Consider the following 25,508-nt stretch of genomic DNA (forward strand, 5'->3'; position numbering starts at 1 on the left):
GGTGGCACCTAGTCTCCTGGCCTCTTTGTCTCCTGGGCTCCTGGGCTTCTCTTCAGCCTCCTGGGCTCTTCTTCAGAAGAAGCTCCACCACCACAAGTTCTCAGGAAATTCTGACTCAGTTCTTGATTCTCTCTTCTGTAGCTGCTCTGCCTCCAGAGGCTGGTCCCAAGAAAGTCTGACTGTACCTTCCTGGGGCTTTTCCTTATATACACACAGAATTAGCTACTTCCTGTTTCAGCCAACCCTTTCCTGTCACATCGGGGGACAGGAGTTCATACCTTCTGTTTCTTAACAGACTGAAACAAGGTGTTAATTCAATAGCTGAAACAAGGTGTGTACCACTTCTGTGCTTGCCATTACACTATGCTTTTAAGAGTCTCACCCAATGTAGAAGAAATTGATTATAGGGATGTTATCTAAGGAAGAAAGGAACCAATAAATATCCTAAGTCTAGATAGACCTCCATTCCATGTTTTCTAGATTTCTTTACTTACCTCTAATAGTCAAATCAAGCTGAAGATGCCTCCACCCAGCAGCCCACTGTTCTGATTGGTGGGCCTCTGGCCTGGGGACTTAGAATTTAGTCTTCCAATTAAGCACCATTTCATGAGGCCCTCTGGCCATGCTCACTCCACTGTTGCTTCACTCTCCAGGCTCCTCTCACCTCCAGGTCAGCAGCCTTGCCCCAATAGGTATTGCCCACCACCACCTTTTCTAGCTCCCTGCCATTTACTATCTTCCCTCATTAGATTGTATGCATCTAGAGATAGGGATTGGGTTTGTTTGTTTGTTTGTATTTATAAACTAAAGGAAAATGCACAATGCCTACTATGGGCTAGGCACCCTGAGTGCTTTACAAATATCATCTCATTTGATCCTCACAATAACCCTGTGAAGTAGGTGCTATTATTCTTCCCATTTTATAGTTAAGGAAACTGAGACAGAGGCAAAGTGACTTGCTCAGGGTCACAAAACTAGGAAGTATCTGAAGCCAGATTTGAATTTGGTTCTTCTTGACTTGTGGCCCAGTGCTATAGCACTGCATGACTTAACTGCTTAAATGCATTATCTATCAACTAAGTTTGCAATGATACATCTGTGAACCAAGCACCATTCAATGAGAAGGGCAGGGGCAAGGAAAAAGGGCAGTCATCTTGGACATGATTGCTCTATGACTGACTTTCCATTAAAGGTCTAGGAAAAAAGCTTATAAGCTCAATGACTTGTCTGCACCAACACAAAAAGCACAGACTTAATGCTATCAAGTCATCTCTTCCATTGTCACCATCATCATCACTATCACAACCACCACCGTATCTTCATTTACAACACTATCCACAAAGACTCATAGGTACACTGTCAGAAGGGTCCCTCTTCTTGACCTTCCAAAATGAGGGCCAATATCTGATTAACCAGTTGGAAGATGGGAAGACAGGTTGCATCCAACTCTCACTGTGATGGCTAATCCAAGAAGCTGTCTCCAACACAACCCCATCTACCCTTATCCTCCAACAATCCACCAGCCTTTCTCTTCCACTGCTGTTATCAGCTCCCTGGTTCCCTCCTTCTGAGCCTCTAAAGGTGGTTATAACCTAAGCTAATTGCCATCCACAGCAGCTGTGCAAGTGTCATTGGGATCTGACCATGTCATTTCCCCACTCCATTAGCGCTAGAAGATCCCTATTGCCTCTCAGGTAAAACATAAGTTCCTTTGTTTAACTTTTAAAGCCCTTCACAACCTGTCTCCAATTGACCTTCCCTATATCAGCCCCAGCAGAACTGGGCTTCTCTCTGTGTTCCACAAACACAAAACTCCATCTCCCACCTGTATGCTTTTATACTACCCACTCTTCCTCCCTGGAACAAACTCTCTCCTCAACTCCATCTCACAGAGTCACTGTCCTCCATGAAATAGTGTCTAAGCACCACTGCACTGAGTCCCAACATGTCAGCTTTAAAAAGGGAATGCAATGCTGTGATGTAGTGATGGTGGTGGTGATAATGCAAGAGGTGACTTGACAGCATTATTAGTAATTCTGCATGTGTTCTGTGTTGGTGAAGACAGGTCATCTAGATTGTAAGTCCTCTCCTAGAACTTTAATAGATCCTCAATCATATAGCAATGACAACCAAGATAATATCCCTTTTCCCTTGCCTTTCCCTACCTTCCCACTGAATGGTACTTGGCTGACAGAAGTATCCCTGCCTCCTTACCTCTTTATCTCCAGGAGCAACTGATGATTTACTTAAACACACACACACACACACACACACATACACACACACACACACACACACACACACACACACACACACACACACACATACACTTAAAAGATCTAGCTCTTCTCACTGGGACTTGTCCTGATCAATCCTTCTGAAGCTTTTCCTTTTCTCCCCAACTGCTAATGCCCTTACTAACTGTGTTGCTGTTCAGTCATTTCAGCTGGGTCTGACTCTTCATGACCCCCTTTGGGGTTTTCTTGGCAAAGATGCTGAAGTGGTATGCCATTTCCTTCTCCAGCTCATTTTAAAGATGAGGAAACTGAGGTTAAGTGAGGCTAAGGGACTTGCCCAGGGTCACACAGCTACTAAGTATCTGAGGTTGGATTTGAACTCAGGTCTTACTGACTCCAGGTCTGGCGACCTATCCACTGTACTACCTAGCTGCCCATACTTCCCTGCCTAACTACCTTATATTTAATTGCTTTGCATTCATTGATATTTAACCACCTTTTTATTTATTCTATATATATTTATATGTGTATTTACTGTCTTTGCCATTAGAATATAAGTTTCTTAGGAGTAGGAATTGTTTCATTCTTTGTATTTACATCCCTCATACCTAGTACAGTGTCTGACACATAGAAGGTGTTTAATAAGTTCTTATTGACTGGTTAAAGACAGCTAGGTGGCACAGTGGATAGAGTGCCAGGCCTGGAGTCATAAGACCTGAGTTCAAATCCAACCTCAGACACTTCCTAGCTATGTGACCCTAGGCAAGTCACTGAACCCTGTTTGATTCAGTTTCCTCATCTTTAAAATGACCTAGAGAATGAAATGGCAAACCACTTCAAAATCTTTGCCAAGAAAACCCCAAATGGGGTCACAAAGAGTCAGACATGACTGAAATGACTAAACAACAACAAAAATTCATTGATTGGCTGACCAGGAAATTGTGGCCTCAATCCTCCCCTTGACCTTGCCCTAAAGATCGCCTCATAGCTGTGACAGGTGCCCCCATGAAGGCTGGATTCTTGGCTTAGGGGCTGTGACTGGTAAATAAGAATCGCACCTTTTTTATTTTGGGCAGGACAGAGTGAAACATATAAGATGAGTGAAGAAAGTGTGTTATGATCTGGATCACAGATGACACAAGTCTATAAACACACCCATCTTCCAACCTCTTTTCATTGTTGAGAGCACCACCATCCTTCCAAGCACTCAAGTTTTCTCAACTTCAATATCATCTTTAACCCTTCACTCCCTCCCATCTACGTGACTAATCAGTTGCCAGATTTTCTCTGATTTTCCTCTATTTCTCTCTTATGTGGTCCCTTCTCTCTCCTCATCCAGATAACCATCCTAGGTCAAACCGCCACTGTTGCCAAAACTTCCCAAATGGTCTCCCTAACTCAAGTCCCTTCCCTCTCCAATTCATCTTCTTACAGAGCTGCCAAAGTGACTTGGCAAAGTGAGTAGATCTGACCACATCACTCCACTAGTCAATAAATACCACTGGCTCCCTACTAAACAGAGGATCAAGTATTATTTCCTCTCTATCTCATCCCTTTAAAACTTCTATTTGCAGTAAATTACATAATCTTATATCAGTGACACCAAACTCAAATAGAAACAGGAACTGCTAAACCTTTTGGAAGGATCCTTGATGGCTGCATATCGACTTAGACAATCACATGTTAAATTATCTATGTTCTAGCGTATTTCATTTATTTCATTAAATATTTTCCAATTAGCTTTTAATCTGATTAGACCATCACCTAGGGGGTGTTGTAGCCACAGGGCATTTGACACCTCTAATCTACATAATTATTAGTACAGAAATACATGCAAAAAAAAGGAATACATGCAAATACTTTATATATATATATATATGTATAAATATACCCATATTAGGGGGAGGCTTAAAAATGTTTTACTGATAAGGCTGTATGATTCAGAGAGCATGGGTACCCCTGACCTATAGGATAGCTGTGGAAGACAGACAACGCCAAATACAGAGGGAGAGAAAGGAAGGAAAGAAAAGAGGGCAGAAGGGAGCAAAGAAAGATGAATAAATGAAGAAGAAAAGAATGAATACAGCTGAACCTAGCTTTAGGCAAGCCAGATTCTCTTGAAGGGTTGCAAGTAAAGTTGTTATCTTTGTAACTAAATTATTATTCCCCTTTGGATTACAGGAGGAGCTCACATCAGAGATGCCTTATCTTCATTTCCAGTCTAACTTTCAATTAGAAACAGGTCCTAACATTTTAACTTTTAAATTCTCTGCCTCCTTGCCTCTTGTCTTCACTCCTAATGTTTTAGTCGAGCAATTGATAATTTATTGAGATATCCTTAAAAGATGTGGACCAGCTTACTGGGATCTTGGCCTGAATCCCCCTTTTTTTAATGAAAAATCATCTTTCCTTAATGTATCTATTTGGGATTCTTGTATACAGGCAGTCATAGACTTATCCATATAAATCTATATACATGTAAACATCCTTGCTATTTCCTTGTATGCCCTCAAACTCACACATGTATCACTGCCCCCAGCATCACTGACAGAGAAGTCACTATGAAAAACTATTGTGTTTTCTAGATACTATGTAAATTCATAAGTAGATGAAGGGCAGCTAGGTGGCACAACAGATAGAGAGCCAGGCCTAGAATTAGGAAGACCTAAGTTAAAATCTGTCCACGGACACTTACTAGTTCTGTGACCCTAGGCAAGTCACTTAACTCTGCCTTAGTTCCCTTCTTTGAAATGAGCTGTGGTAGTGAATTCATTCCTCCCCATGTGGTGGTAGTGGTGGTGGTGGTGGTGGTGGTGGTGGTGGTGGTGGTGGTAGCAGTGATGGAATCCTAATAAAGCAGCCCTCAGCCCCAGTATTCTAATTTGATTATTCAGTCCCCACTGAATAGCAGGCCCATTGTACTTGCCTAGCCACTCCCCCCCACCAATATCCTAACTTCTTCATATATGCCTCTCTGCTCACTATAACAACAGATGTGTCCATGAGCTCATAGTTCTCACAGAACAGCAGGCATGTCCATGTAATGGGAACCCAGCCACTGCCTCTGACTAGGCAATGCCCCCAGACCCATTCCTGGAGAAACAGGTGTGTCCATGCACTCAACCACAACCACATCCATCTAGCCTCAGGCAGGACACAATACTCAGCCAATCAGAAAGTAGCACCCCCAGGATGCCAGAGCAGGATGAGGACCCCAAACAACAGAAGGGACTTTCCCTAAGTAGCATCTGAGAAGTAACAGTAAAACTAACCTAGAGTCAACATGATGTAGAAAGGCTTATTATAATACCATTATCACAAATAGGTCCTCCGCCATGTGTTTTTCTATATGCATTGTGAGTAATCACATGCACAGTTCCACTATGGCTGGGACCCCTCCTCTATTACCTAATCCCTTAACAAATCCCTCCTGACTTTTTAATATTCATGATTTCTGTTATATAATTGCATCTTTACTTTATAAAAAATCCATCTTGCTTTCTCTGAAGTTACTGGTTCCTCTTGGAAATTAGCCCACTTCATGAGAAGGGTCAATCTCGATAAATGCCTATACTTGGATTAGAGGTGATCTGACTCAGAATCTTTTGAGACAGTTCCACCACAACACATAATGAAACCCCAACCATTTTTCATGGGTAGAGCCCCCACAGCTACAGTGGTAGTAGTAGCAGCAGCAGTTGCAAGAATTTACATAGCACTTTAAGGATTTGTAAAATGAGCTGTACTAGTGAATTCATTCTTTCCTATGTGGTGCTGATGCTGCTGGTGGTGATGGTGGTGGTGGTGGTGGTGGTAGTAGTAGTTACAAGAATTTATATAGCACTTTACATGTTATCTCCTTTGTGAGATAGATTCTCACAAAGGAGGTAGATTCTATTATTGTTCCCATTTTACAGATGAGGAAACTGAGGCTAGGAGAGGTTAAATGACATCTTTAGGCTTATACAGCTAGAGTCTGAGGCAAGATTCAAACTAAGGTCTTTCTGGTTCCAGACCCAATACTGTCTATCGTACCAATCAGCTGCATATAAAATACCTTATAAAAAAAAAGAAATAGAAGAAAAGAGACTGAAATTTGGCTTTATAATGCTCATAAGAAATGTACATGACTAGTTAAAAACTTAGGGAAATAGTTTTTATTTGTTTACTGATGGGAAAAAAATTACAAAATGGATCCTTGGCAATAACTTTTATTGAGACATGGGATTTCTGACTTCAGAGAACAGACCTGGAATCATGGAAAGAGCACAACGTTTGGTGTCAGAGAGCCTTCTTATTACTCACTATCCCATGATAAACAGGTCCCTTCACTCCTCTGGGCTCGTCTGTAAAGGGAGGATGTTGGAACAGCTGGTCTCTAAGTTCTATTTTAGCTCAAAAGCCTCTGGATATATTCTAAATGAATTAATAACAATATTTGACTTTTATTTGACACTGTCCTGTTTGAACTGTTTAAAATACTTTATATGTACAGTAGGTTTCAAGTTCTTACTCGTCAAATAGTAGCTCCCTCTCAGGCTCATTAATATCAGATACAAAAGAAGGTTATGATCACTCCGTAAGCATTAGATGCTTGATTCAAACCCAGGTCTCTCTGGACTCTAAGCCTTATGCCCTTTCCCCTATATCACATCTGCTCTCTAGAGTTCTTTCACTAGGTCATGTTTATTTTCTAAACACAGAAACTCTACTTAAGAACTTTTTTTTTTAACTGCAAATGATAGCTAAGGCGTTTCCTAAAACATTCTGAGGGCAGAGGGTGTTTTTGTCTTTTCGTCCCAGTGGGTTTAATAAATGTTTTTTGGTTGGTTGACTGATTCAATTTATAAAGCAAACGTTTAGGAATTCCTGCCTGAAAAGCAGGAAATTGGACCCAGCATTTGTTTGAGGGATTTTGCAGCTTTAGGACCTAGTTGTTCAGTCCTGTCTAACTCTCCATGACCCCATTTGAGGTTTTCTTGGCAAAGATAGTGGAGTGATTTGCCATTTCCTTCTCCAGCTCATTTTACAGATGAGGAAACTGAAGCAAACAGGGTTAAAGTGACTTGCCCAGGGTCACACAGCTAATAAGTGTCTGAAGCCAGATTTGAAACTCATAAAGAGGAATCTTCCTGACTTCAGGCCTGGCACTTTATCCACTGCTCCATCTTGCTGCCTCTCAAGACCTAGAAATTTCCCTACTAGCCTGTAGTGAATGAGTGGAAGAGTGACCAACGCAAGGGTGTGTGTGTGTGTGTGTGTGTGTGTGTGTGTGTGTGTGTGTGACTGCTCACTTATCCTTATACCTCTCCTCTCATCCTCCCCCCAATATAGCAGCTCAGTTCATTCAGGCCACAAAGGTCACACCAATCTGTAGAAGTGCAACTCATCAGGGCTCTATCCAAGGGCCTGGCATCACAGGAATTTGCTTGGCTGACTTATAATCCATTCTGATGTCAAAAGTGCTAGTGACAGAAAAGTCAGGGCCCAAAGCCTGAAAAGCAAGCTCAGGTCTCCTTGGGTTCGCCACCTGAAACAGGGCTGAAATGAGAACACATACGTTTTAAAAAAAACCTTCCTCCTCCTGACTTTTCATTCAAGGTTTCTAAAGATAAGATGCCCTAGTTTCATAACCCACTTTAAGCCAATCCCAGCACTGAGACTTTGTTTCCCCAATCTTGTTCCTGAACTAACCTGAGTAGCAGCATCCAAATTATGTTATCTCCCTACCTGTCAGGAAGAGGTCCCTTTTTTAGAAATAGCAATAGGAGGGAGAGGAGGCAAAGGAAAGGGAGTCTGCATTTGGAATCTGGGGTTTTGTTTGGTGTTGATGTGTTTTTCACAATTCTCAGGGTGGGAGTAGGCTTTCTGATATGGAAGGGTAGAGAGCATAACAGTGGCAGAAGCTGGGATTAAAGCTCTTTGGGAATGACATCGGTAGCTTCTGCCATGATCCAATCCACTTTTAGACCAGCTAATGAGCAATCACAGTGGGAAAGGAGTCAAAAGTTATACCTTGCAACAATTCCCAAACAGCAAACAAAGAACACTGTCAGTCCAAATTTCATTCCCAATGTGAAGGAAGCACATCAAGTTTACTAAAACACATGATATCAGAAGAGTGGCCATAATGATAAATGAGTAGCTCCCTCAAAACCTGGAATATGGATTCAAATCTAGGAGGTAATCTTTCTTATTTCCCCTCTGAGCATTCCTTCTCTTCTGTCTGGCAATTTGGCCTTTTTCTCCTGGAGCATCATGGTTTAATTCCTTCAGACAGGGGTTAACGTCACAATGAAGATGATAAGAGAGGAAGAGCTTTATCAATCTGGAATGCCAATCTGTCACCATTTTTTTCTTCAAGGTTATTTTTCTTTAAATGAATATACACATTGTCAGGAGGGAAATGTAGTAAATAACATTTCAAAAAGAAAAACTTGACCATGAATTCAAATAGCACTATGGGGTTAGAGATCATCTAGTCCACACATACATGAACAAGAGTTCTTTCTTCAACATTGGACAAATGGTTAGTTGATGTCCTCTAGTGATAGGGAGTTTACAAAAGAAACAGTCCATTTCCCTTTTGGACAGTTCTAGTTGTTAAGATTATGTGTCTGTTACTTAACCCCGATTGCTTAAAAAAAAAAAAAGATTATGTGTCTGTGTATGTACATGTGTGTATATATGTATATGTGTGTATGTGTGTATATACATGTGTATATGTAACTTCCTTCCATTGATCCTAGTTCTCCCTTCTAAGGCTAAAAAAAAAAAAACTATACTCCCTTTTCTAAATAATAGTTCTTTAAATACTTAGAAATAACTTATTCTCTATTCCCCAAGGTAAACATACCCACTTTCCTTAAATGATCCTCAGATGGTATAAACTCAAGGCCCTTCCACATTCCAGTGGCTCCCCTTTGGATATTCTCCAGGCTATCAATGTCTTCCTTACATCATGGTGCCTCATACTGTACACAATCTGACAAAAGTGAAATTGAGGCTGACTGAGGCATTGAGGCAGTTCAATGCTGGACTTGGAGTCCAAAAGAGTTCACTTCTAACTTCAGACTTACCAGCTATGTCACATAACCTGTCTGCTTCAGTTTCCTTACCTGTAAAATCAGAATAATAGTAGCACCTCATTCCAATGTTTGTGGTAAAGACAGAATGAGAACATTTGAATAGATCTCAGCAAGCCTTAAAGCAGTATACAAATGCTATTAATACTGTTGTCTTCACTGCGTGGTCTGAGTAGAGCAGAGTCCTTAACACTATGACCCTCTTAACAAAGCTTGTGATCACATTAAATTGCATAGTGGCTTTATGACCCTTTAGACTCATATTGTACTGGCCATCCATTAACCACCACCACTCCCACCCCAGTCTTTTTTTTTTCTTCAGATGAACTGCCATCTCTCTCATCTTGTATTTGGGAAGATGCTTTTGAAAATCCAAGCATAAATGTTTATCTTTATCACTATTAAATTTCATTATATTTGATTCTAACCTGTCAAGATCTTTGCTAACCCTGAGTGTCATTGGGTGTGTCACCTATTCTTCAAGCACGTCATCCATGCTTTTATGCAAGACCCTGATAACATTAACAAGCATAAGACCAAGCCCTCCAACTGGGGAGTTCCACTGGAGACCTCCATTCAAGTTGACATTGAACCATTAACGACTACTCTTTGGGTTCACCATTCAATCAGATCTACATATACCTAACTATACTATATCTTCATCTTTTCCATAATACAGCTTGAGATAATCTGTCAACTCTTTGCTAAAAGCTACATAAACTTTATCTGTGGTATATATTTGGAGTAAGAACTGGGTCTGAATTCTAGCTCTGTCGCTTAGTACCCATGTGACCTTAGGGAATTTATTTCATTTCTATGGGCCTCAGTTTACTAACTAGCAAAATAAAGGGACTGGACTAGTTGAACCCTAAAGTTCCTTCAAGTTTTAAATTTATGATCCTATGATTTACAGCATTTCCTTGATCTATTTGTCTAGTAATCCTGTTCAAAAAGGAAACAAAGAGAGTATGGCATAGGGGCATCTAGGTGATGCAGTGAATACAGCACCAGCCCTGGAGCCAGGAGGACCTGAGTTCAAATCTGACCTCAGACACTTAACACTTACTAGCCACGTGTCCTTGGGCAAGTCACTTAACCCCAATTGCCCTGCATTCCCTCCTCCAAAAAGCAAAAACAAAGGAACAAAAAAAGTATGGCATGACTCGACTGATAAAGCCATACTGGTTCTTACTGATCATTACTTCCTTTGTTCCATGCTCGTTAAGCATACCCTTAACAATCCATTCTAAGGTTTATCCAGGAATCAAAGCCAAGTTTACTGTTACATAGTTTGTAGATTTCATTCTCTTCCCTCAAACCCTTTTTAAAATTAGGACATCTTTCTTCCAGTCCTGAGGTAGACCTCCTATTCTCTACGGTCTTTCAAAAATCACAGATGTGTCAGTTCTGGGAGTACCCAAGGACACAGTTCATCTGTACCTACTGAGTTGAATGAAGTAAGAGAAGATAGGTATTCTTCTTCTCTTTCCATATGTATCTCAGCAATCCAATTCCTATCACCATTTTCATTCTGTTTTTCCCAAGCCAAAGATCAGTCTCTGGCAGAGAAAATAGAAGCAAAATGAAGAACTCTGTCTTCTCTGATCATCTGTTATCATGGGCCCACTTACACTAATTATCTGTCTTTTCTTTGATCCTCTTTCCCCGCCCATATAACTTTTGTAAAAATCCTTTTGGTTGTTCTTAGCTTTTCTCACCATTCTGTGCTTCAGTACTCCCCAAACTGCTGCTATAGGACTATGCCATGTTTTTGTATTTATTCTCTATTACTTGTCCTTGCTTCCATCTTTTACATATGTCCCTTTCAAAATCTAAGTTGGTTGGTGAGTTCCCTGTGCATCCCTTACCAGTCTCTTCAGAAAATCCCCCCTTTTCCTCACCTGAGTTATTTCTCTTTGTGTTTTCAAAATTTCATTCTTAACAGCTTTCCAACCCTTCTGGAGTAACTTCCTCTTTAGAATTTTAATCCATGGACTCTAATTGTCCTTCCTCTGAACCCTTCTGCTCTCCCAAAAGCTAGAGTTCATATTTGAATATTTCCCAATTTCCTCACCTCTCCTATCACAAATTCTAAGATGGTGTCATTATGTCTCCCCAAGTCTGCAATAATGCTAACCCAACATTCAGCACTTTCTTCTTTGTGAGATTCATATCCAGAATAAAATTTGCTTTTATTATCTTATCCACTTCTGGAAGAATGACATTATCAGAAAGTCAAGTCATGAATGAAAGGTGTTGAAGTCCTATCTACCAGCCTTCTAAGGAATTTCCATCTTGATCAAGTCAGTGGTACAGATTTCATTGGTATATCAATATGAGTTACTGAGAATCAGTTAAGACCACAGTACTCTACTGTGACCTACAGGAAGGTAAAAAAAGGAAGCAACAGATATAATTCCTACCTGCAAAGAGTTTATAATATAGGTGAGGAAAGGGAACAAAAAAAAATCAATGCAAAGCACAATGCTAGATGATGAGGATACAAACGCAAAACTCAAATGAATTCCTGCTCTTAGGGAGCTTACATTTTACAAAGCTGTGGGCTGAAGCAAGTCACATGTATGCAGAAAAGCAAATACATGCTCATTTAAGAAGGGAGTAAATAAGGACAACTACGATGATGAAAAGCCTCCCATAGTAAGTGACAGCAGATTGGCAGTGGTGGAGGCAAGGCCTCCACCAATATCCCACTCCTTCCATCACACCGGGTGATGTCTTGACTTGCAAGTGAATTGCATTTAAGTGAGGCAGAGACATCAGCCTCACTCTATCCTCCAGAGTCATCAGAGTCCAGTGGCAAGCCAGGTCAAGAAGACCAGGGATGGCCCTGGATGTAGTGGAAGGCCTTGGCCTTTTTATGCTAAAGTTTTCCCAGGTCTCCATTTTTCCACATCAGAGTTGGACCTCAGAAGAAGCCCAGGTTTGTAAGAGGTGGGTGGAAGTGGGAAGAATTCCATTCCAGGCATGATAGTCTATGACAAGCACAGAAGTGGGAGGGAGGCAGATACAGTCTGGAGGTCAGCTCATGGGAAATGTCATTTGGAGTAACACTATGAAATGAGTCTGCAAAAACAAACTTGAGCCAGACTGTGAAGTCTTTAAATGTCAAGGAAAATAGTTCCTATTTTGTACTAGATATGATAATGAGGCACTGAAGTTTCTTGAGCTGCTTAGCACTATGGCCATACCTTTACTTTAGGAAGATAAAAAGGAAAGTCAAGATGGAGAGATCTAAGAAAACTTGAGGAAGAAGAGGTACGTGAATGGTGTAAGGCTTCATCAGTCAATCATTCAGTCAATAAGTATCTATTAAATGCCTATTATGTGCCAGGCCTGTGCTAAGGACTAGGGGAGAAAATTGTTGCTGGTAAAATAAAAGACATTTGGAATTGATGGAAGGTATCTGGAGAAGAGAGGGCTCTAACAGATGGGGGTGGGAGTGGAGAAAACTGGGGGAAAGCCTCCTATTGAGAAAAAGCAGAATTTGTCTGTTTCATGGAGGAAGGGGAATGTGAGCTGGAGCAAAAAAAGATTTTCATAAAGCAAGATAAGGAAGAAATGGCATGACAATCAAAGAGATGCCACAAAGATTCATAGAGGCTGAACAGTGCAAGAGAGTGGTTCATATTTCTAGCTTGTAGCCAAGTCTGGCTAGAACACAGATTGCCCTAAGAGGAGGGGCAAGGCCTCCATCAATGTCTCAAAAATACGCAGCCCACTCACAACCAGTAATTCACAGTTAAAAGGCCCTGAAAAGGTCCTTCGTAGAATCAGAATGTCACTAGCATTGGCATCCTTCTGATTTTTGACATCCCTTGCTCCCTCAGCCTTGAGTGGGCATCCCAACCCTTGGGCAACAGAGAAATGTGTCTAAAAGCATGACATATGAGTCACTTCTCATAACAGTAAATATTATAACAGTGAAAATGTCTGTCTAGCCAAAATTTTATTTTTCAAATACAGGGTACAGGCTTACCTAATTGAGCAATATTCATTGTACCCATGTACCAAATATCAACCAAATATCTGCATAGGACCTGGAAATTTATCATAATTAATGAATAAATTACACATTGATCATAAAGAAGAATCGTATAATGGAATGGAAATAGGACTAGACAGAGTCAGAAGGCTGAGGTTCAAATCCCAGGCAAGATACTTATTGGTCATGACACTGGGATAAATCATTCAACTTCTCTTAATGACCATTTGCTTATCTGCAAAATAATAATTACAGTACATTACCTATCTTGGAGCATTACTCTGAGTAGTGAGAGGCTCAAAGAAGATAATATGTATGAAATACTCTGCAACCATCATTAGCTAGTCTTATGGGATTCAGTTTATAATGACATTCAATAAGTCTTCTTTCTGATGATATAAGCATTCATTTTTCAGCAAGCATATACACCATGGGTTTAGGAACCACAAGTTAATTCTCACATTCTCCCTGCCTTACAGAGCCTAAAGAATCAAGATTTCCCCTCCATCCTCATTCTGGACTTCCCAAGACAAGCTAACAATCCAATTCTTCATTCAAGTGATTGGTGGAAGTCATGCCCCCAAAATAACATTTTTTTAACTTTTTAAAATTGTCTTTTTAATTTATGTAATAAAGTAAGCAATTCCACAACATAATACAATAAAAAAGATGATTGTACATGAAACTACAAATCTACTATGCACGACTTGCTATTCCTTTCAAATACACAATAAAATTATCATTATTTTCTTTTTTTTACTAAAATGACCTTTTTAAAGAAAACAATAACTCACATTTATATAATACTTTAAAGAAGCAGTGGCAAACACAAACTGAAACAGGGGCCACAAAACTGTATGCAAAGATCCCTTTTTGTTGAATATAACTTAGAAAACCACATGCTAATATTATCTAGGTTTTACTGTATTTTTATTTATTTTGTTAAATATTTCCCAATTGCATTTTAATCTGGTCCAGGTCACATTTGGTAGTGCTGACCCTTAAGCTTTAAATCAGTTTCAAAACTGTTTTCTTCACAATGACCCTGTGAGAAGGATAGTGCCATGCCATTATTAACCCATTTTACACATGAGAAAGAGAAGGGCTCATGGAACTTCCAAATGATCTCCCCATGCTCACATAGCTAGTAAATGTTAGAGCCAGGACTTAAATTCAGATCTCATTGACTTTAAGTCTAATTCTCTTTCCATTATGTGGAGTCAAAGAGTTCTTATTTCAAGTCAACTTTATTTACCCTGAAATCTTAGATGTGTCCCAGAAATTCTCCATAACTTTTAAAAATTATTATTGAGTGTTTACTAAGGATAGTATTGGACCCCCTAAAAGATCAAACACCTTCTAGTTACAGTCAGACCTGTGGTCAGACAGGTTGAACAGACCTCAGAAGTCATTTAGTCATCCAGTCTAGCCCCCCTAGCTTTTCAGATGAGGAAAATGAGGCCCAGAAAGATTCAATAACTTGCCTAAAGTCTCACTAGTAATAAGTGACAAAGGAAGGGTTTTTAACCCCAGGTCCTCTGACCCCAAAGCCAATTCTCTTTCCACAGTGCCATGCTCCTGCTGAACAAAGTTTGATAGAGGCACGACAGCTCCCAACAACCGTATGACTCTAGCAGTGGGACAAACCGGTCTTTGGTTCAGCCCTGATATACTTTTCTACTGCCACCACTCAGGAATCAGGGTTTTCTCCCCTAAAAACTGTGTTTTTGAAATAGCAGGCTTTGGTGTCTCATTTCTCTGGCAGCCTTCATCTACAGTCACTTCCCAGCGAAGCACCTGCTTGGTTGTTTAGAGTATATATACAGCTAAGTTCACTGAGGTGTAAGGGTAGATCAAAGAGCAAACTATGTCACAGGTACTATGGTTTACACTATAAATGACAGCTAGCATTTATATTATGCTTAAGGGTTTGCAAAGCATTTAAAATCTCGTTTTATTTTTACAACAATCTCTGAGGTCCCCGTTTTTACAGATTAGAAGACCAAGGCTATGGGGCAGCTAGGTGGAGAACCAGCCCTGGAGTCAGGAGGACCTGAGTTCAAATTTGACCTCAAACACTTAACACAAAACCTAGCCATGTGACCTTGGGCAAGTCACTTAAAGCCCAATTGCCCTGCCTTCCCCCATCCAAAAAGAAGACAATAAAGAAGAAGACGACTGAGGCTGAAACTTGCCCAATCAGGAAATTTAGGCAAGATTCAAAATCTGGTCTTCTTGATCACAAGCCTAGCCTGCTATCCACAATGCAAACTAGCTGTGTTTGTAGTAACTTGTCCTCACTAAGATCATGACCATCACTTGGTGATATGTAGTAAAGTAGTAGGCAAGTTTCCGTAAGTCAAAGACACTGATCATTTCCTCTATTTCCTTGGTATTTTCATTCCAGCTCCTATCCAATTCCTTCTTATTGCAAGGATGTTCCCAGAGTAGTTATTACTAGGGATTTAGTGATTTTAATTTAGTTAGTCAGGATAGAGCTGGAGATGCCAGGGTGATGTGGGAAGCAGGAGTCATTGATTTTCTATGGATTAGCTATGTACATTTAGAGAACACAGGGAGGGCCTGAGAGTGGACACCAGAACATATTTCTTGGTTTCTAAGATTGTTTTCGCTAAGCTTATCATTGTTAGGATTTGGGGATTTCACCATCTTGGACTGGCTTTCCTATTTGCAGCCTGGGAAAGTATTCAGAGTAGAATCAGTGCTGGACCTGGATTCGTAGTATCTTGATCTGAATTCCAGATCTGCCTTTTTTTCCTGAACGTTGCTGTTGTTGAGGTGTATCTGACTCTTCATCGCCTCCATTTGGGGTTTTCTTGGCACAGACATTGGAGTGGTTTGTTATTTCCTTCTCCAGCTCGTTTTACAGATGAGGAACTGAGATCAACAGGGTTAAATGACATGCTCAGGGTCACACAGCTAGTACCTGTCTGCGTCTGGATTTGAACTCATGAATATGAGTCTTCCTGAATTTGAGCTCAGTGCTCTATCCATTGTACCACCCATTCTACCTGAATGGCATTGAGCAAATCAGTTAAAGTTCATTGGGTCTTAGTTTGCTCCATTTCTAAAATTAAGCAGTTTAGCTAGATAACCATTAGAGTTATATCAACTCTAAATCTATGTTCCTATGCTCCAGAAACAGAAAGATAAATGTGGGCATCCTCCAGTAGCATACACTGCACTTTCTGAGAATAAAATACATGCTTGCAAATAACTCTAATCCAAGGAGGAGAGAGCAAGCATATTTTTAAGCATCCACTCTGTGCCAGGCACTGAAATAAGCACTTCACAAATATTGTCTCATTTAATCATCACAACAATCCTGGGAGGAGGAGGAGGAGTAGAAGTAGTCGTAGTAGCAGTGGTGGTAGTAGTAATAGTATTACCATTTTACAGCTGATGAAAACTAGGCAGACAGAGATTAAGTGACTTGTCCAGTGTTACAAAGCTAGGAAGTGTATGAGGTCACACTTGAATTCGGTTCTTCCTGACTCGGGGCCTAGCACTCCATCTACTGTATCACCTAGCGCTCTAATGGTCAGATATAGAGTTTTTCAGGATCCAAATATGCCAAATTTCTATTCGCCAAAGAACTATTAGGCAGCATAGTACCCTAGGAAGAGAACTGCATCAGAGGAGGTGGAGCTCAGGGCCTGGCACTTCATCAGAGCTTAATGGAAACGTTTTCATATATTCATATATGGATCTATGGAGAAATGTGTTACTCACAGCATCCATAGGGTTAATGAACCAAGGTACCACTGTGCAGTCTGGGGCTAACTGCCTGCTTGCACCTTGGTAATCTTACCCAATCATTCCCTAATACCCATATACATAAAATTATAGAATTGTGTAGTGTTAACAATGGAAAAGTCCTCAAAGATCACCTGTTCCAAGCATTTTGCTTCACAGATGAAGAAAATGAGGCCTAGAGGGGCCACATGTCTTATCCAGAGAAACGCTGCTAGTAGAGCTAAGATTAGAACCCCGGTCTCCTGATCCCCCTCATACAAAAGCAATCAAGTTAAGGCAAGCCCTGCCCTCAAGGAGTTTGCATTCCAATAGAAGAAAACATATGCAGGCGCCTGGCATTTTGGGGAGACACATAATGGTATGATATGAACATGACCCCAAAATAACATGATGGCTGTGCATTAGGGCTAGCTATGAGGTATGCTTCCTCCCTCCCCCTTCCTTCTCTATCCTCAACCCAATCCCTCTCTTTCCCTCCCTTTGCCCACCAAAACCTTCACACGTGTGTGTGTATGTTTACAAGTACTCTGCTATCTGCCCCTTAGTTTGGCTTGAATATGATTCACCACCCTGAATACGCTGATGGCTTGAAATCTCGTTATGACACTCTTTAACAAAGTTTTCGATCCTTAGCACTTCCCAGCTCCCTCAGCATCTACTCCTCCTCTTCAGCTTCTTTCTATGGGTTGTCTTCCCCATTTGACTGTAAGCTTCTTCAGGGACCGCCTTTCTTTTTCTTAATTGTATCTCTCAGCACTTAGTATAATGCCTGGCACATAGCAATTGTGTTCAGTGAATTGAATTGAAATTCTCCCCAGTCAAAAATGCAGGCTATTATGATCTAAGTTTTCATTAAATAACTATCCTGAAATACTGGAAAACTCCGGGAGGGAGGATCAACCTCCTACCTGAATACCCTCAGAAAAAGCCGCCCAGCATCTGAGCTCTCTCAAGCCTCACTACTGGTAACTCTTAACAAAGAGCAAGCATTTCAATAACGTGCTTTTTCCTTTGCCAGAAACTTCATAACCATGGGCAATACTAAAAGAAAATGCTGAGGAATGCATTCTAGGATATCAGAAAAGCAGGGATTACAATATAAAAAATCACTGAGCTAGCTGGCACAGTGGATAGAGCACAGGCCCTGGAATCAGGAGAACCTGAGTTCAAATTCAGTCTCACTAGCTGTGTGACCCTGGGCAAATCACTTAACACCAATTGCCTCTCAAAAAAAAATCACTGAACAACCAACTTAAAGAAATATTAAAAGCTCCTGGAAATGTGTGCATGTATAGTGTATGTGTACATAGGTGGGCGTGTGGGTGTGTATGTGTATATGTAAAAATACACACATATCTGAAAGTTTTAGTGGGCAAAGGGAGGGAAAGATAGGGATTTAGTTAAGGATAGAGAAGGAAAGGGAAGGGGGAAAGGAGAATTTGAAAGTGGATCAGTCTAGACTAGAGTAGATTTGAAGACAGGTATATTCAAAACATTCTAGGTCTTGGAAGAAAACTTTCCTGCCTCTCAGTCACCCCTGAGACTAAATCTCCAGCAGCCTTAGCAAGCTAGTTTCCAATTTAATGTCCCCAAAAAAGAAGGAAGGTGTTTCTCTTGGGGAAGAGTTTGAGGGGCCATCCCTTCTGGTAATAATGTCTTACCTCTAGCTAAATGGGCTAAATCAGGATTATCTTCAGTACTCAGTATTCCCTGTCTCCCTTCCTCCTCTCAAAAAAAAAAAACTCTCCAATGTTGCCTAAAATCCCTTTATGAAGACTATTCACTAAATGATCAATCAGTCTATCAGTCACCAAATATAAATAATTGTTTCACCAGAAGAGATGATAAAAAAGTACTTTGGGAGGATGTAACCAAGGTTGGGACTAGAAGACACACATTGCAACTTTGCTCTAGTGGGCATTATTTCTCTTCCACTGGGTGGGAACAAACACATTTCACCCAGTGATATTCTGAGCAGCAGCTGCAAACACATACAAGCCTACCTCCAAAGAGGCAGCCTACTGTCATGTAGAAAGTACTGGCTCTGTGGTCAGAAGACTTGTTCAAGTCTTGCCTATGCCCCTCACTACCTGTGAGACCTTGGTCAAGTCAAGTAACCTCATTATATGAGTTTCCTTTTGTGTATGGGGGAAGAAGAGAAAAGGAACCAGTATGTACTAAGCACTGTGCTTAAAGTTTTACAAATATTATTTCAACTGATCCTTACAACAACCCTGAGAGATAGGTGCTAATATATCCCCCTTGTACAGACAGAAGTTCAGTGACATGCCCAGAGTAGCATAGCTAATCAGTGTTTGAAACCATATTTGAACTCAGAATTTCCTGACTCCAGGACTAATGCTCTATCCACTGAGCTATTTAAATGTTCTAAGACTGGACTACAGGTCTACCGAAGCCCTTTCCAACTCTTGAATATTGTAATCCTATGATTCTGTGATTATTTTGGCTTCAGTTTCCTTGTTGGCAAAATGGTGGAGGGAGGGCTGGTCCTGATGATCTCTAAGACCCCTTCCAGCAGTAAATTCTGTAATGCTATAAAGATTTATAAAGTTAGGACCACATTAGAGCTAGACATCATTTTCGTCTGCCTTTTTAAACAGGGATAAATTTATATAAATGATCTTTTCCAAAGGGTTCATTAAGTGAGGTAACATAGTATATAGATTTGAGTCAAGGAACAACATCAATCACCCTCATTACCACCTGAAAAATATACAGTGGGTATGAGCCCAAGGTATCACAGTCTAGAGAATGGGAGAGGCCTTTAATTACGGTGAAATATTTAAAATGTTTTTTAAAAAGTCAAAACCAACACCTACACTCCAGTCTAGTGTTGCTCTGGGTTCCTTCGCTGGACCATTGGCAAGAGGTAGGCTGAGGGAATGCACTGGAGCCAAATGCTGGAGGCCTGACCGAGAGATTGCCTTCCTGCAGCAAGAAGAGAAAACACAGAGAGAAAAGAAAATCAGAAGACATTGCATAGCTCACAGGTTCCACTGGGATGGATGGTGCCAAAGGTTTGCTTGTTGGTTGGTTGATTGGTTTTGTTTTGGGTTTTGTTTTTAGGATGTGAATACCTAGGAAAGGAGATGAATTCAGCTGAAGCATAGGTGTAACTTATTCCCAGCTAATAAGCCTTGGCAGGGTGAATGGCCAGGGAAAGGAAAGAGCTCTCCAGTGTGCCCAGTGAAGACTTTGTGCCCCAGTGGAGGGCTGGGATTAGTGGTTACCAAATGGGAAGGGGGAGGAGTGGGGTGAATGTGAACATAAGTCATTGGGCAGGAATGGGGAGAGGAAAACACAGCTGCTTGCCTGAAGCTAGAAGATACAGTTCCTAGAGAAATCACAGTGCTGTGGACAGTTCTAAGGTCTTCACAAGCATGGAAACAAGGGGAAGGGAACAGAAGGAAGATCACAGGATCATAGACTTAGAACTGGAAGGAACCTCAGAGGTCATCTAGCATAGACCCTTCATTTTACAGATGAAGAAACAGAGGCTTAGGGAGGTCAAGTGACAACCAAGGTCACGCAGGTAAGTGTGTGCCAAAGTAAGTGCCAAAGACAGGATTTGAACCCAAGTCCTCTGATTCCAGACTAATGTTTGGTTATTGTCCTCCTGCAACTCCACCTGTGAACAAAAACTCCAAATCTAGCCTTAGTTCACTTTGAAGACTCTGCTCCTAGCTTGTATGGAGTTCACTCTTTGTAACATAAATCTCCTAAAGCAAACAGAGGCCTTAGAACAATTTGTTACCTCCAGGAAATGGCTGGAGCTAGAATGCAGACACCTGTTCAAGACTCTGTGCCTGGCATCAACTATGTAATCACCTTAATATAAATTTTATCCCTTGATAAGTCATGTCTAACTTCCACAGCAGAAGATAAAATCCAGATGAACTAACTTGGTTTCTGGTTTGGTGGGCAGAATCTAAAAAGAGATGGGTGAGAGGAGGGGTAATTTATCAGGAGAGGCATATAGGACCAAGATGAATTGCCCCTATAAAGTGGAAAGAAAATCAATACAAGGCTGTAGTCTGAAAAGTAAACCTGATGCTTGCTAAGGAAAATTAAACAGAGAAGAAAGAGAAAGTGTAGACAGGGAACACAAAAGAGAAAAAGAAGAAAGAAAGAAAAAAAATTGAAAGCACAGCCTCATACAATCAGAAATGTGTCTTTCAGAGAAAACTTCAGGATAAATAGGAAGTTGAAATTCAGGACAATCTTGAATGCTATTCAGGACAAGGGTCTCTAGCTTTAACGATGACAAAAGCATTATTAGATTAGCCAACTCACAATGGAAGACATAAGAAGCCTGGCCCCAGTAGGATGAGATGTCAACAGTACTAGTAGGAGGAGGGGGAAAAGGTGATTGCGATCTGATGAGCATGCAAAGGAGTGCATGGGAGGATGACATACGGATCCAGAAGGGTCTGAGCCCGAAAGAAGGAGCTGGGGGCACTGAAAATAAATGTCTCCTGCTTTGCGGTCCTGCCTCAGTGCTACATATTTGATCACCTCAGAAATGAAAGTGAGATCTCTGATCTTGCCGAACCCTAAAAATCATAGGGAAATATTAGCTGTGACAGGGAACAGGGTTTGGGGGATGTGGGGTTAATTGTTCACATGTCTCATTAAGCAGAACACTAAGGAGAGCAAGGGAATTCCATTTTTCAGTGACTACAAATGTTACAGGAAAGAGAAGGGCCCAATGGTAAGAGGAATATGGGACATCGTCAGGTGTGAGGCTGTGAAGAGGAGGTAACAGATGGGAGTAGAGTAGGAGGGTGGTAGCCGAGAAAAGGGGCTGGCAGTTGCCAAGGGAATGGGAATGAGAGAGGGAGGCTAGAGGCTTTTAAGGAGATTCAGAAAGAGAAATATCATAAAAGAAAGGTCTCATTGACCTCTTTAGAGGTCCTCAGTGCCCCCAGCACATATATACTCAGCCAAGCAAATGGATTTAACGGAGCAATCCTCCCCCAAACAGGCAGTTTAGATGAAAGCCAGATAGGAGGCAGGATGGATAAATTAAGCTATTGGTCTGACAAGAAGTATTTCTTTAAAGCTACTATGCACCCAGAACTGTGCAATCTGTCTACTGACAAATGTATTATTAGATTAGCTAACGGTCACCTCAGAAAGCACAGGAAGCCTGGCCCCAACAGCATGCAATAGCAACAGGAAAGCATTAAAGAGATAGGAAGAAAGGAGATTAGGGCCTTCCTTCAGTCAGCCCTCAAGGAGCATGAACAGGAGTGAATGGGAGAAAGACAAGGCATTGATCCAGAAGGGCCAAAACCAAAGGGTGGCCTTGGGGTCACTGACAACAAGCTCTGTCTGCTTTGCACTTTTGTGTCTCTGTAACACGTTTGGTCATTGTAAAACTGAAGATGAGAATTCTGATTGCTGACAGCCCTAGAACCTGTGATACGTGGGAGTTGGAGAAGGTTAATTCCTCAGAAATCACAATAAGCACCAAGGGTAGCAGAAGAGTTAAGAGGTATAAAAGCTAGGACTCAAACTCAAGTCTTCCAACCCCAAAACTTCTATTCTACATCAGATTAAGATTGATTTTTGCATTTTAAAACAATCATTCAAAACAGTATTGTCTCATAAAACACACACACATATACATACACACCCCTCTCACTGTAGGAAGCTGCACACTAACTTCAGTGAGGACAGGGATAGCATGGGATAGTGGCACGTGTGATAGCCATGGAGTTAGTGCACCTCGATTCAAATGATGCCCCTGACACTTATCAACTAGGGGGTACAAGGATATCGTGATGGACCTGGCATACTGAAGACCCAAGTTCAAATCTGACCTCAGACTCTTCCTAGCTTTGGGACCCTTGGCAAGTCACAAATGTTCTATCTGCCTCAGTTTCCTCAACTGTAAAATGGAGATAATAGTACCTATTTCATAAAGTTGCTGTGAAAATCAAATAACATTAACACTTATAAAGCACTCAGCATATTGCGTGGTATACAGTAGGCACTATATAAAAGCTTATTTCCATTACTTCCCCTCCCTCTTACCTGTATGACCTCAGGTAAGTCATTTAATCTCTGAATCTGTTTCCTTATATATAGAACAAAAGGGGGGAGAGACCAGCTGACATCTAAAGAGACAGTGTGGTACAAACACAAAAGGTGCTGGATTTTAAGCAAGAGGATTTGTGTTCAAATCTTTTCCTTTTCATATATTCCCTGTGACTTAGGGTAAGTCACTTCAACTCTCTGGGCCTCAGTTTCTTCATCTATAAAATGAGAGAGTTGGATTAGGTGACCTCCAAGGCTGCTCAGCCTATAAGTCAATGATCCTATGACTCCCCAACCATGGGGAGTCTATGAAACATGGCCTATAATGTCATTGATAAAGCATTTTGGAATTGCCTTCTGGGACTACACTATATTCTCTACAATATTCTTAGGGCTGGCCCATTTTTATCCTTTGAGAATGGATTTAAGTTTTGAAATAGCAAATAGTCATTTGAAGCCACATCTGGTGAATAAGGCCAGCTATCAAGCTGGGTCAACACTATTTCATGGTTGGTTGTGAAGGGAAGTACAGGAAGCAATAGATGGGCTTATCACCAGGTTGTGACTGAACCGAACTTGCTAGCAGAGTGCAAGCTTCTATTGGACCTCTTCTATTAGCTTCTATTGGGCCAGAACTATTTCAGTGAGCCTGCTTTTTGTAATGAGCTCAAATAGTCTTAAAATGGGTGTGAGCCTTTAACGAAGATATTTCACAATAATATCCATTACTTCTTCACCCTCAGAGGAGATAAAAGCAAAGACGATAATCATTTCAGTAGCCTCTGCTGAAGGAGGGCTTCTGATGACTGAGCAATAAGAAAAGAAGAATGAAATTGTCTGGTCCCCCTCTCTCTTCTCTTTTGCCAATATCTCACCAAGTTGTTCCATTTATCTTTTCTGTTACACAGAGGAGCCTGCTGACTTGCATAAACTCTATATAATTACATTGTGCATTGCCATCCATGGCAAGGGGCCACGTCTCTACAGGATCAGAATCTGGAGATATCAGGCTTAATTGTACAGACTTCACTTCAACCTAAATTAGGGTGGCTGAACAGACAAAATTAAATATGATGTAATAGCTACATTTGCAGCTTTAGAAAGACTGACCAAACTCCGATCTTAAGGTAAAATGGGCAGGAGAGAGAAAAGAAAAAGAAAAGGAGGACAAGTAATTTTTTTTTCTTTTACTTTTTCACTTTCTTTCTTTAGGAATAAAAGGAAGGAGGCAGCATAGCATGGTTTGGTGAAAAGTATGCCAAATTTGGAGTCAGGGACCTGGGTTCAAATTTCAATTCTGCTATTTACTATAATCTGTGTGACCTTGGGCAAGTCAGTGAATGTATCCAAACCCCAATCCCCTTATCTGAAAAATAAAGGACTGGACTAAATGGCCTCTAAAGCTAGGAGTCAAGAGAACAGAATATCTACAAGTATTAGTAAGCACCGCAGGACAAATGAAGTTAATTCACACACCATATAGGGTTCCTAAAACTGAAACTTGGCTATTTTTTTTGGTCTATCGAGACTAGAATAAGATGGGGTGGCTAAGTGGTGCAGTGAATAAAGCACCAGCCCTGTAGTTGGGAGGACCTGAGTTCAAATCTAGCCTCAAACACTTAATATGTACTAGCTGTGTGACTTTGGGCAAGTCGCTTAACCCCAATTGCCCTGCCTTCCCCCCTCCAAAAAAAAAAAAAAAAAAAAAAAAAAAGACTAGGATAGGATAAGAACATTTGTCTACCAAGTTGATTTTCTTCAAAATGTTGTATCCCTAATCTGGTCCATTGACTGGCACCTCTTATTTTTTAACTTGGCCCAAATAGTTTTGATAATTTCTGCTTTTTGGTACAGTTTGAGATCTGGTATTTCAAGGCTCCTTTCCTATTTTAAATATGTATAATTTCCTTTAACATTCTTGACCTTTTTTCCCTCCAGAGGAATTCCATTATTGGTTTGTTTGTTTTTTCTGATAAAGCAATATATAGGTAACTTAATTGGTATGGCACTGAATGAGTAAATTAATTTGTGTAGCACTGTCATTTCTATGATATTGGTTCAGTTTACCCGTAAGTAATTAATATTTCTGCAATTACTTAGGTTTGTCTTTATTTCTGTAAAGGGTTTTGAAATTATATTCATAAAGTTCATTTGTATATCTTGGTAAGGAGATTCTCAAATATTTTATACATCAGTAGTATAGTACCATAGTAGTATATATTTATATTCCTGTCTCTTCTCACTCAGTTTTGTTGGTAATATGTAGAAGTGCTGGATATTTATTATTTTTATAAAATGCTACTTTTCTGTGGTTATTATTTCAATTAATTCTAATTGACTCTC

General features: G+C 40.6%; 1 protein-coding gene across 3 annotated transcripts in view; it reads right to left on the reverse strand.

Annotated features, from left to right (window-relative positions):
• DGKI (diacylglycerol kinase iota) overlaps positions 1-25,508 on the reverse strand; it is a 586,838-nt gene that overhangs the window by 416,276 nt on the left and 145,054 nt on the right. For all 3 annotated transcript variants that reach the window (XM_069087305.1, XM_069087306.1, XM_069087304.1), the window contains exon 2: positions 19,943-20,051. In XM_069087305.1, coding sequence (XP_068943406.1) covers positions 19,943-20,051 — 109 coding nt within the window. The remainder of the gene's footprint in view (positions 1-19,942; positions 20,052-25,508) is intronic.

Source organism: Petaurus breviceps, unplaced genomic scaffold (genome assembly GCF_028583685.1).
Source record: "Petaurus breviceps papuanus isolate PSGF00001 unplaced genomic scaffold, PetGlider_PUasm1.0 181, whole genome shotgun sequence".
Lineage (NCBI taxonomy): Eukaryota > Metazoa > Chordata > Mammalia > Diprotodontia > Petauridae > Petaurus > Petaurus breviceps.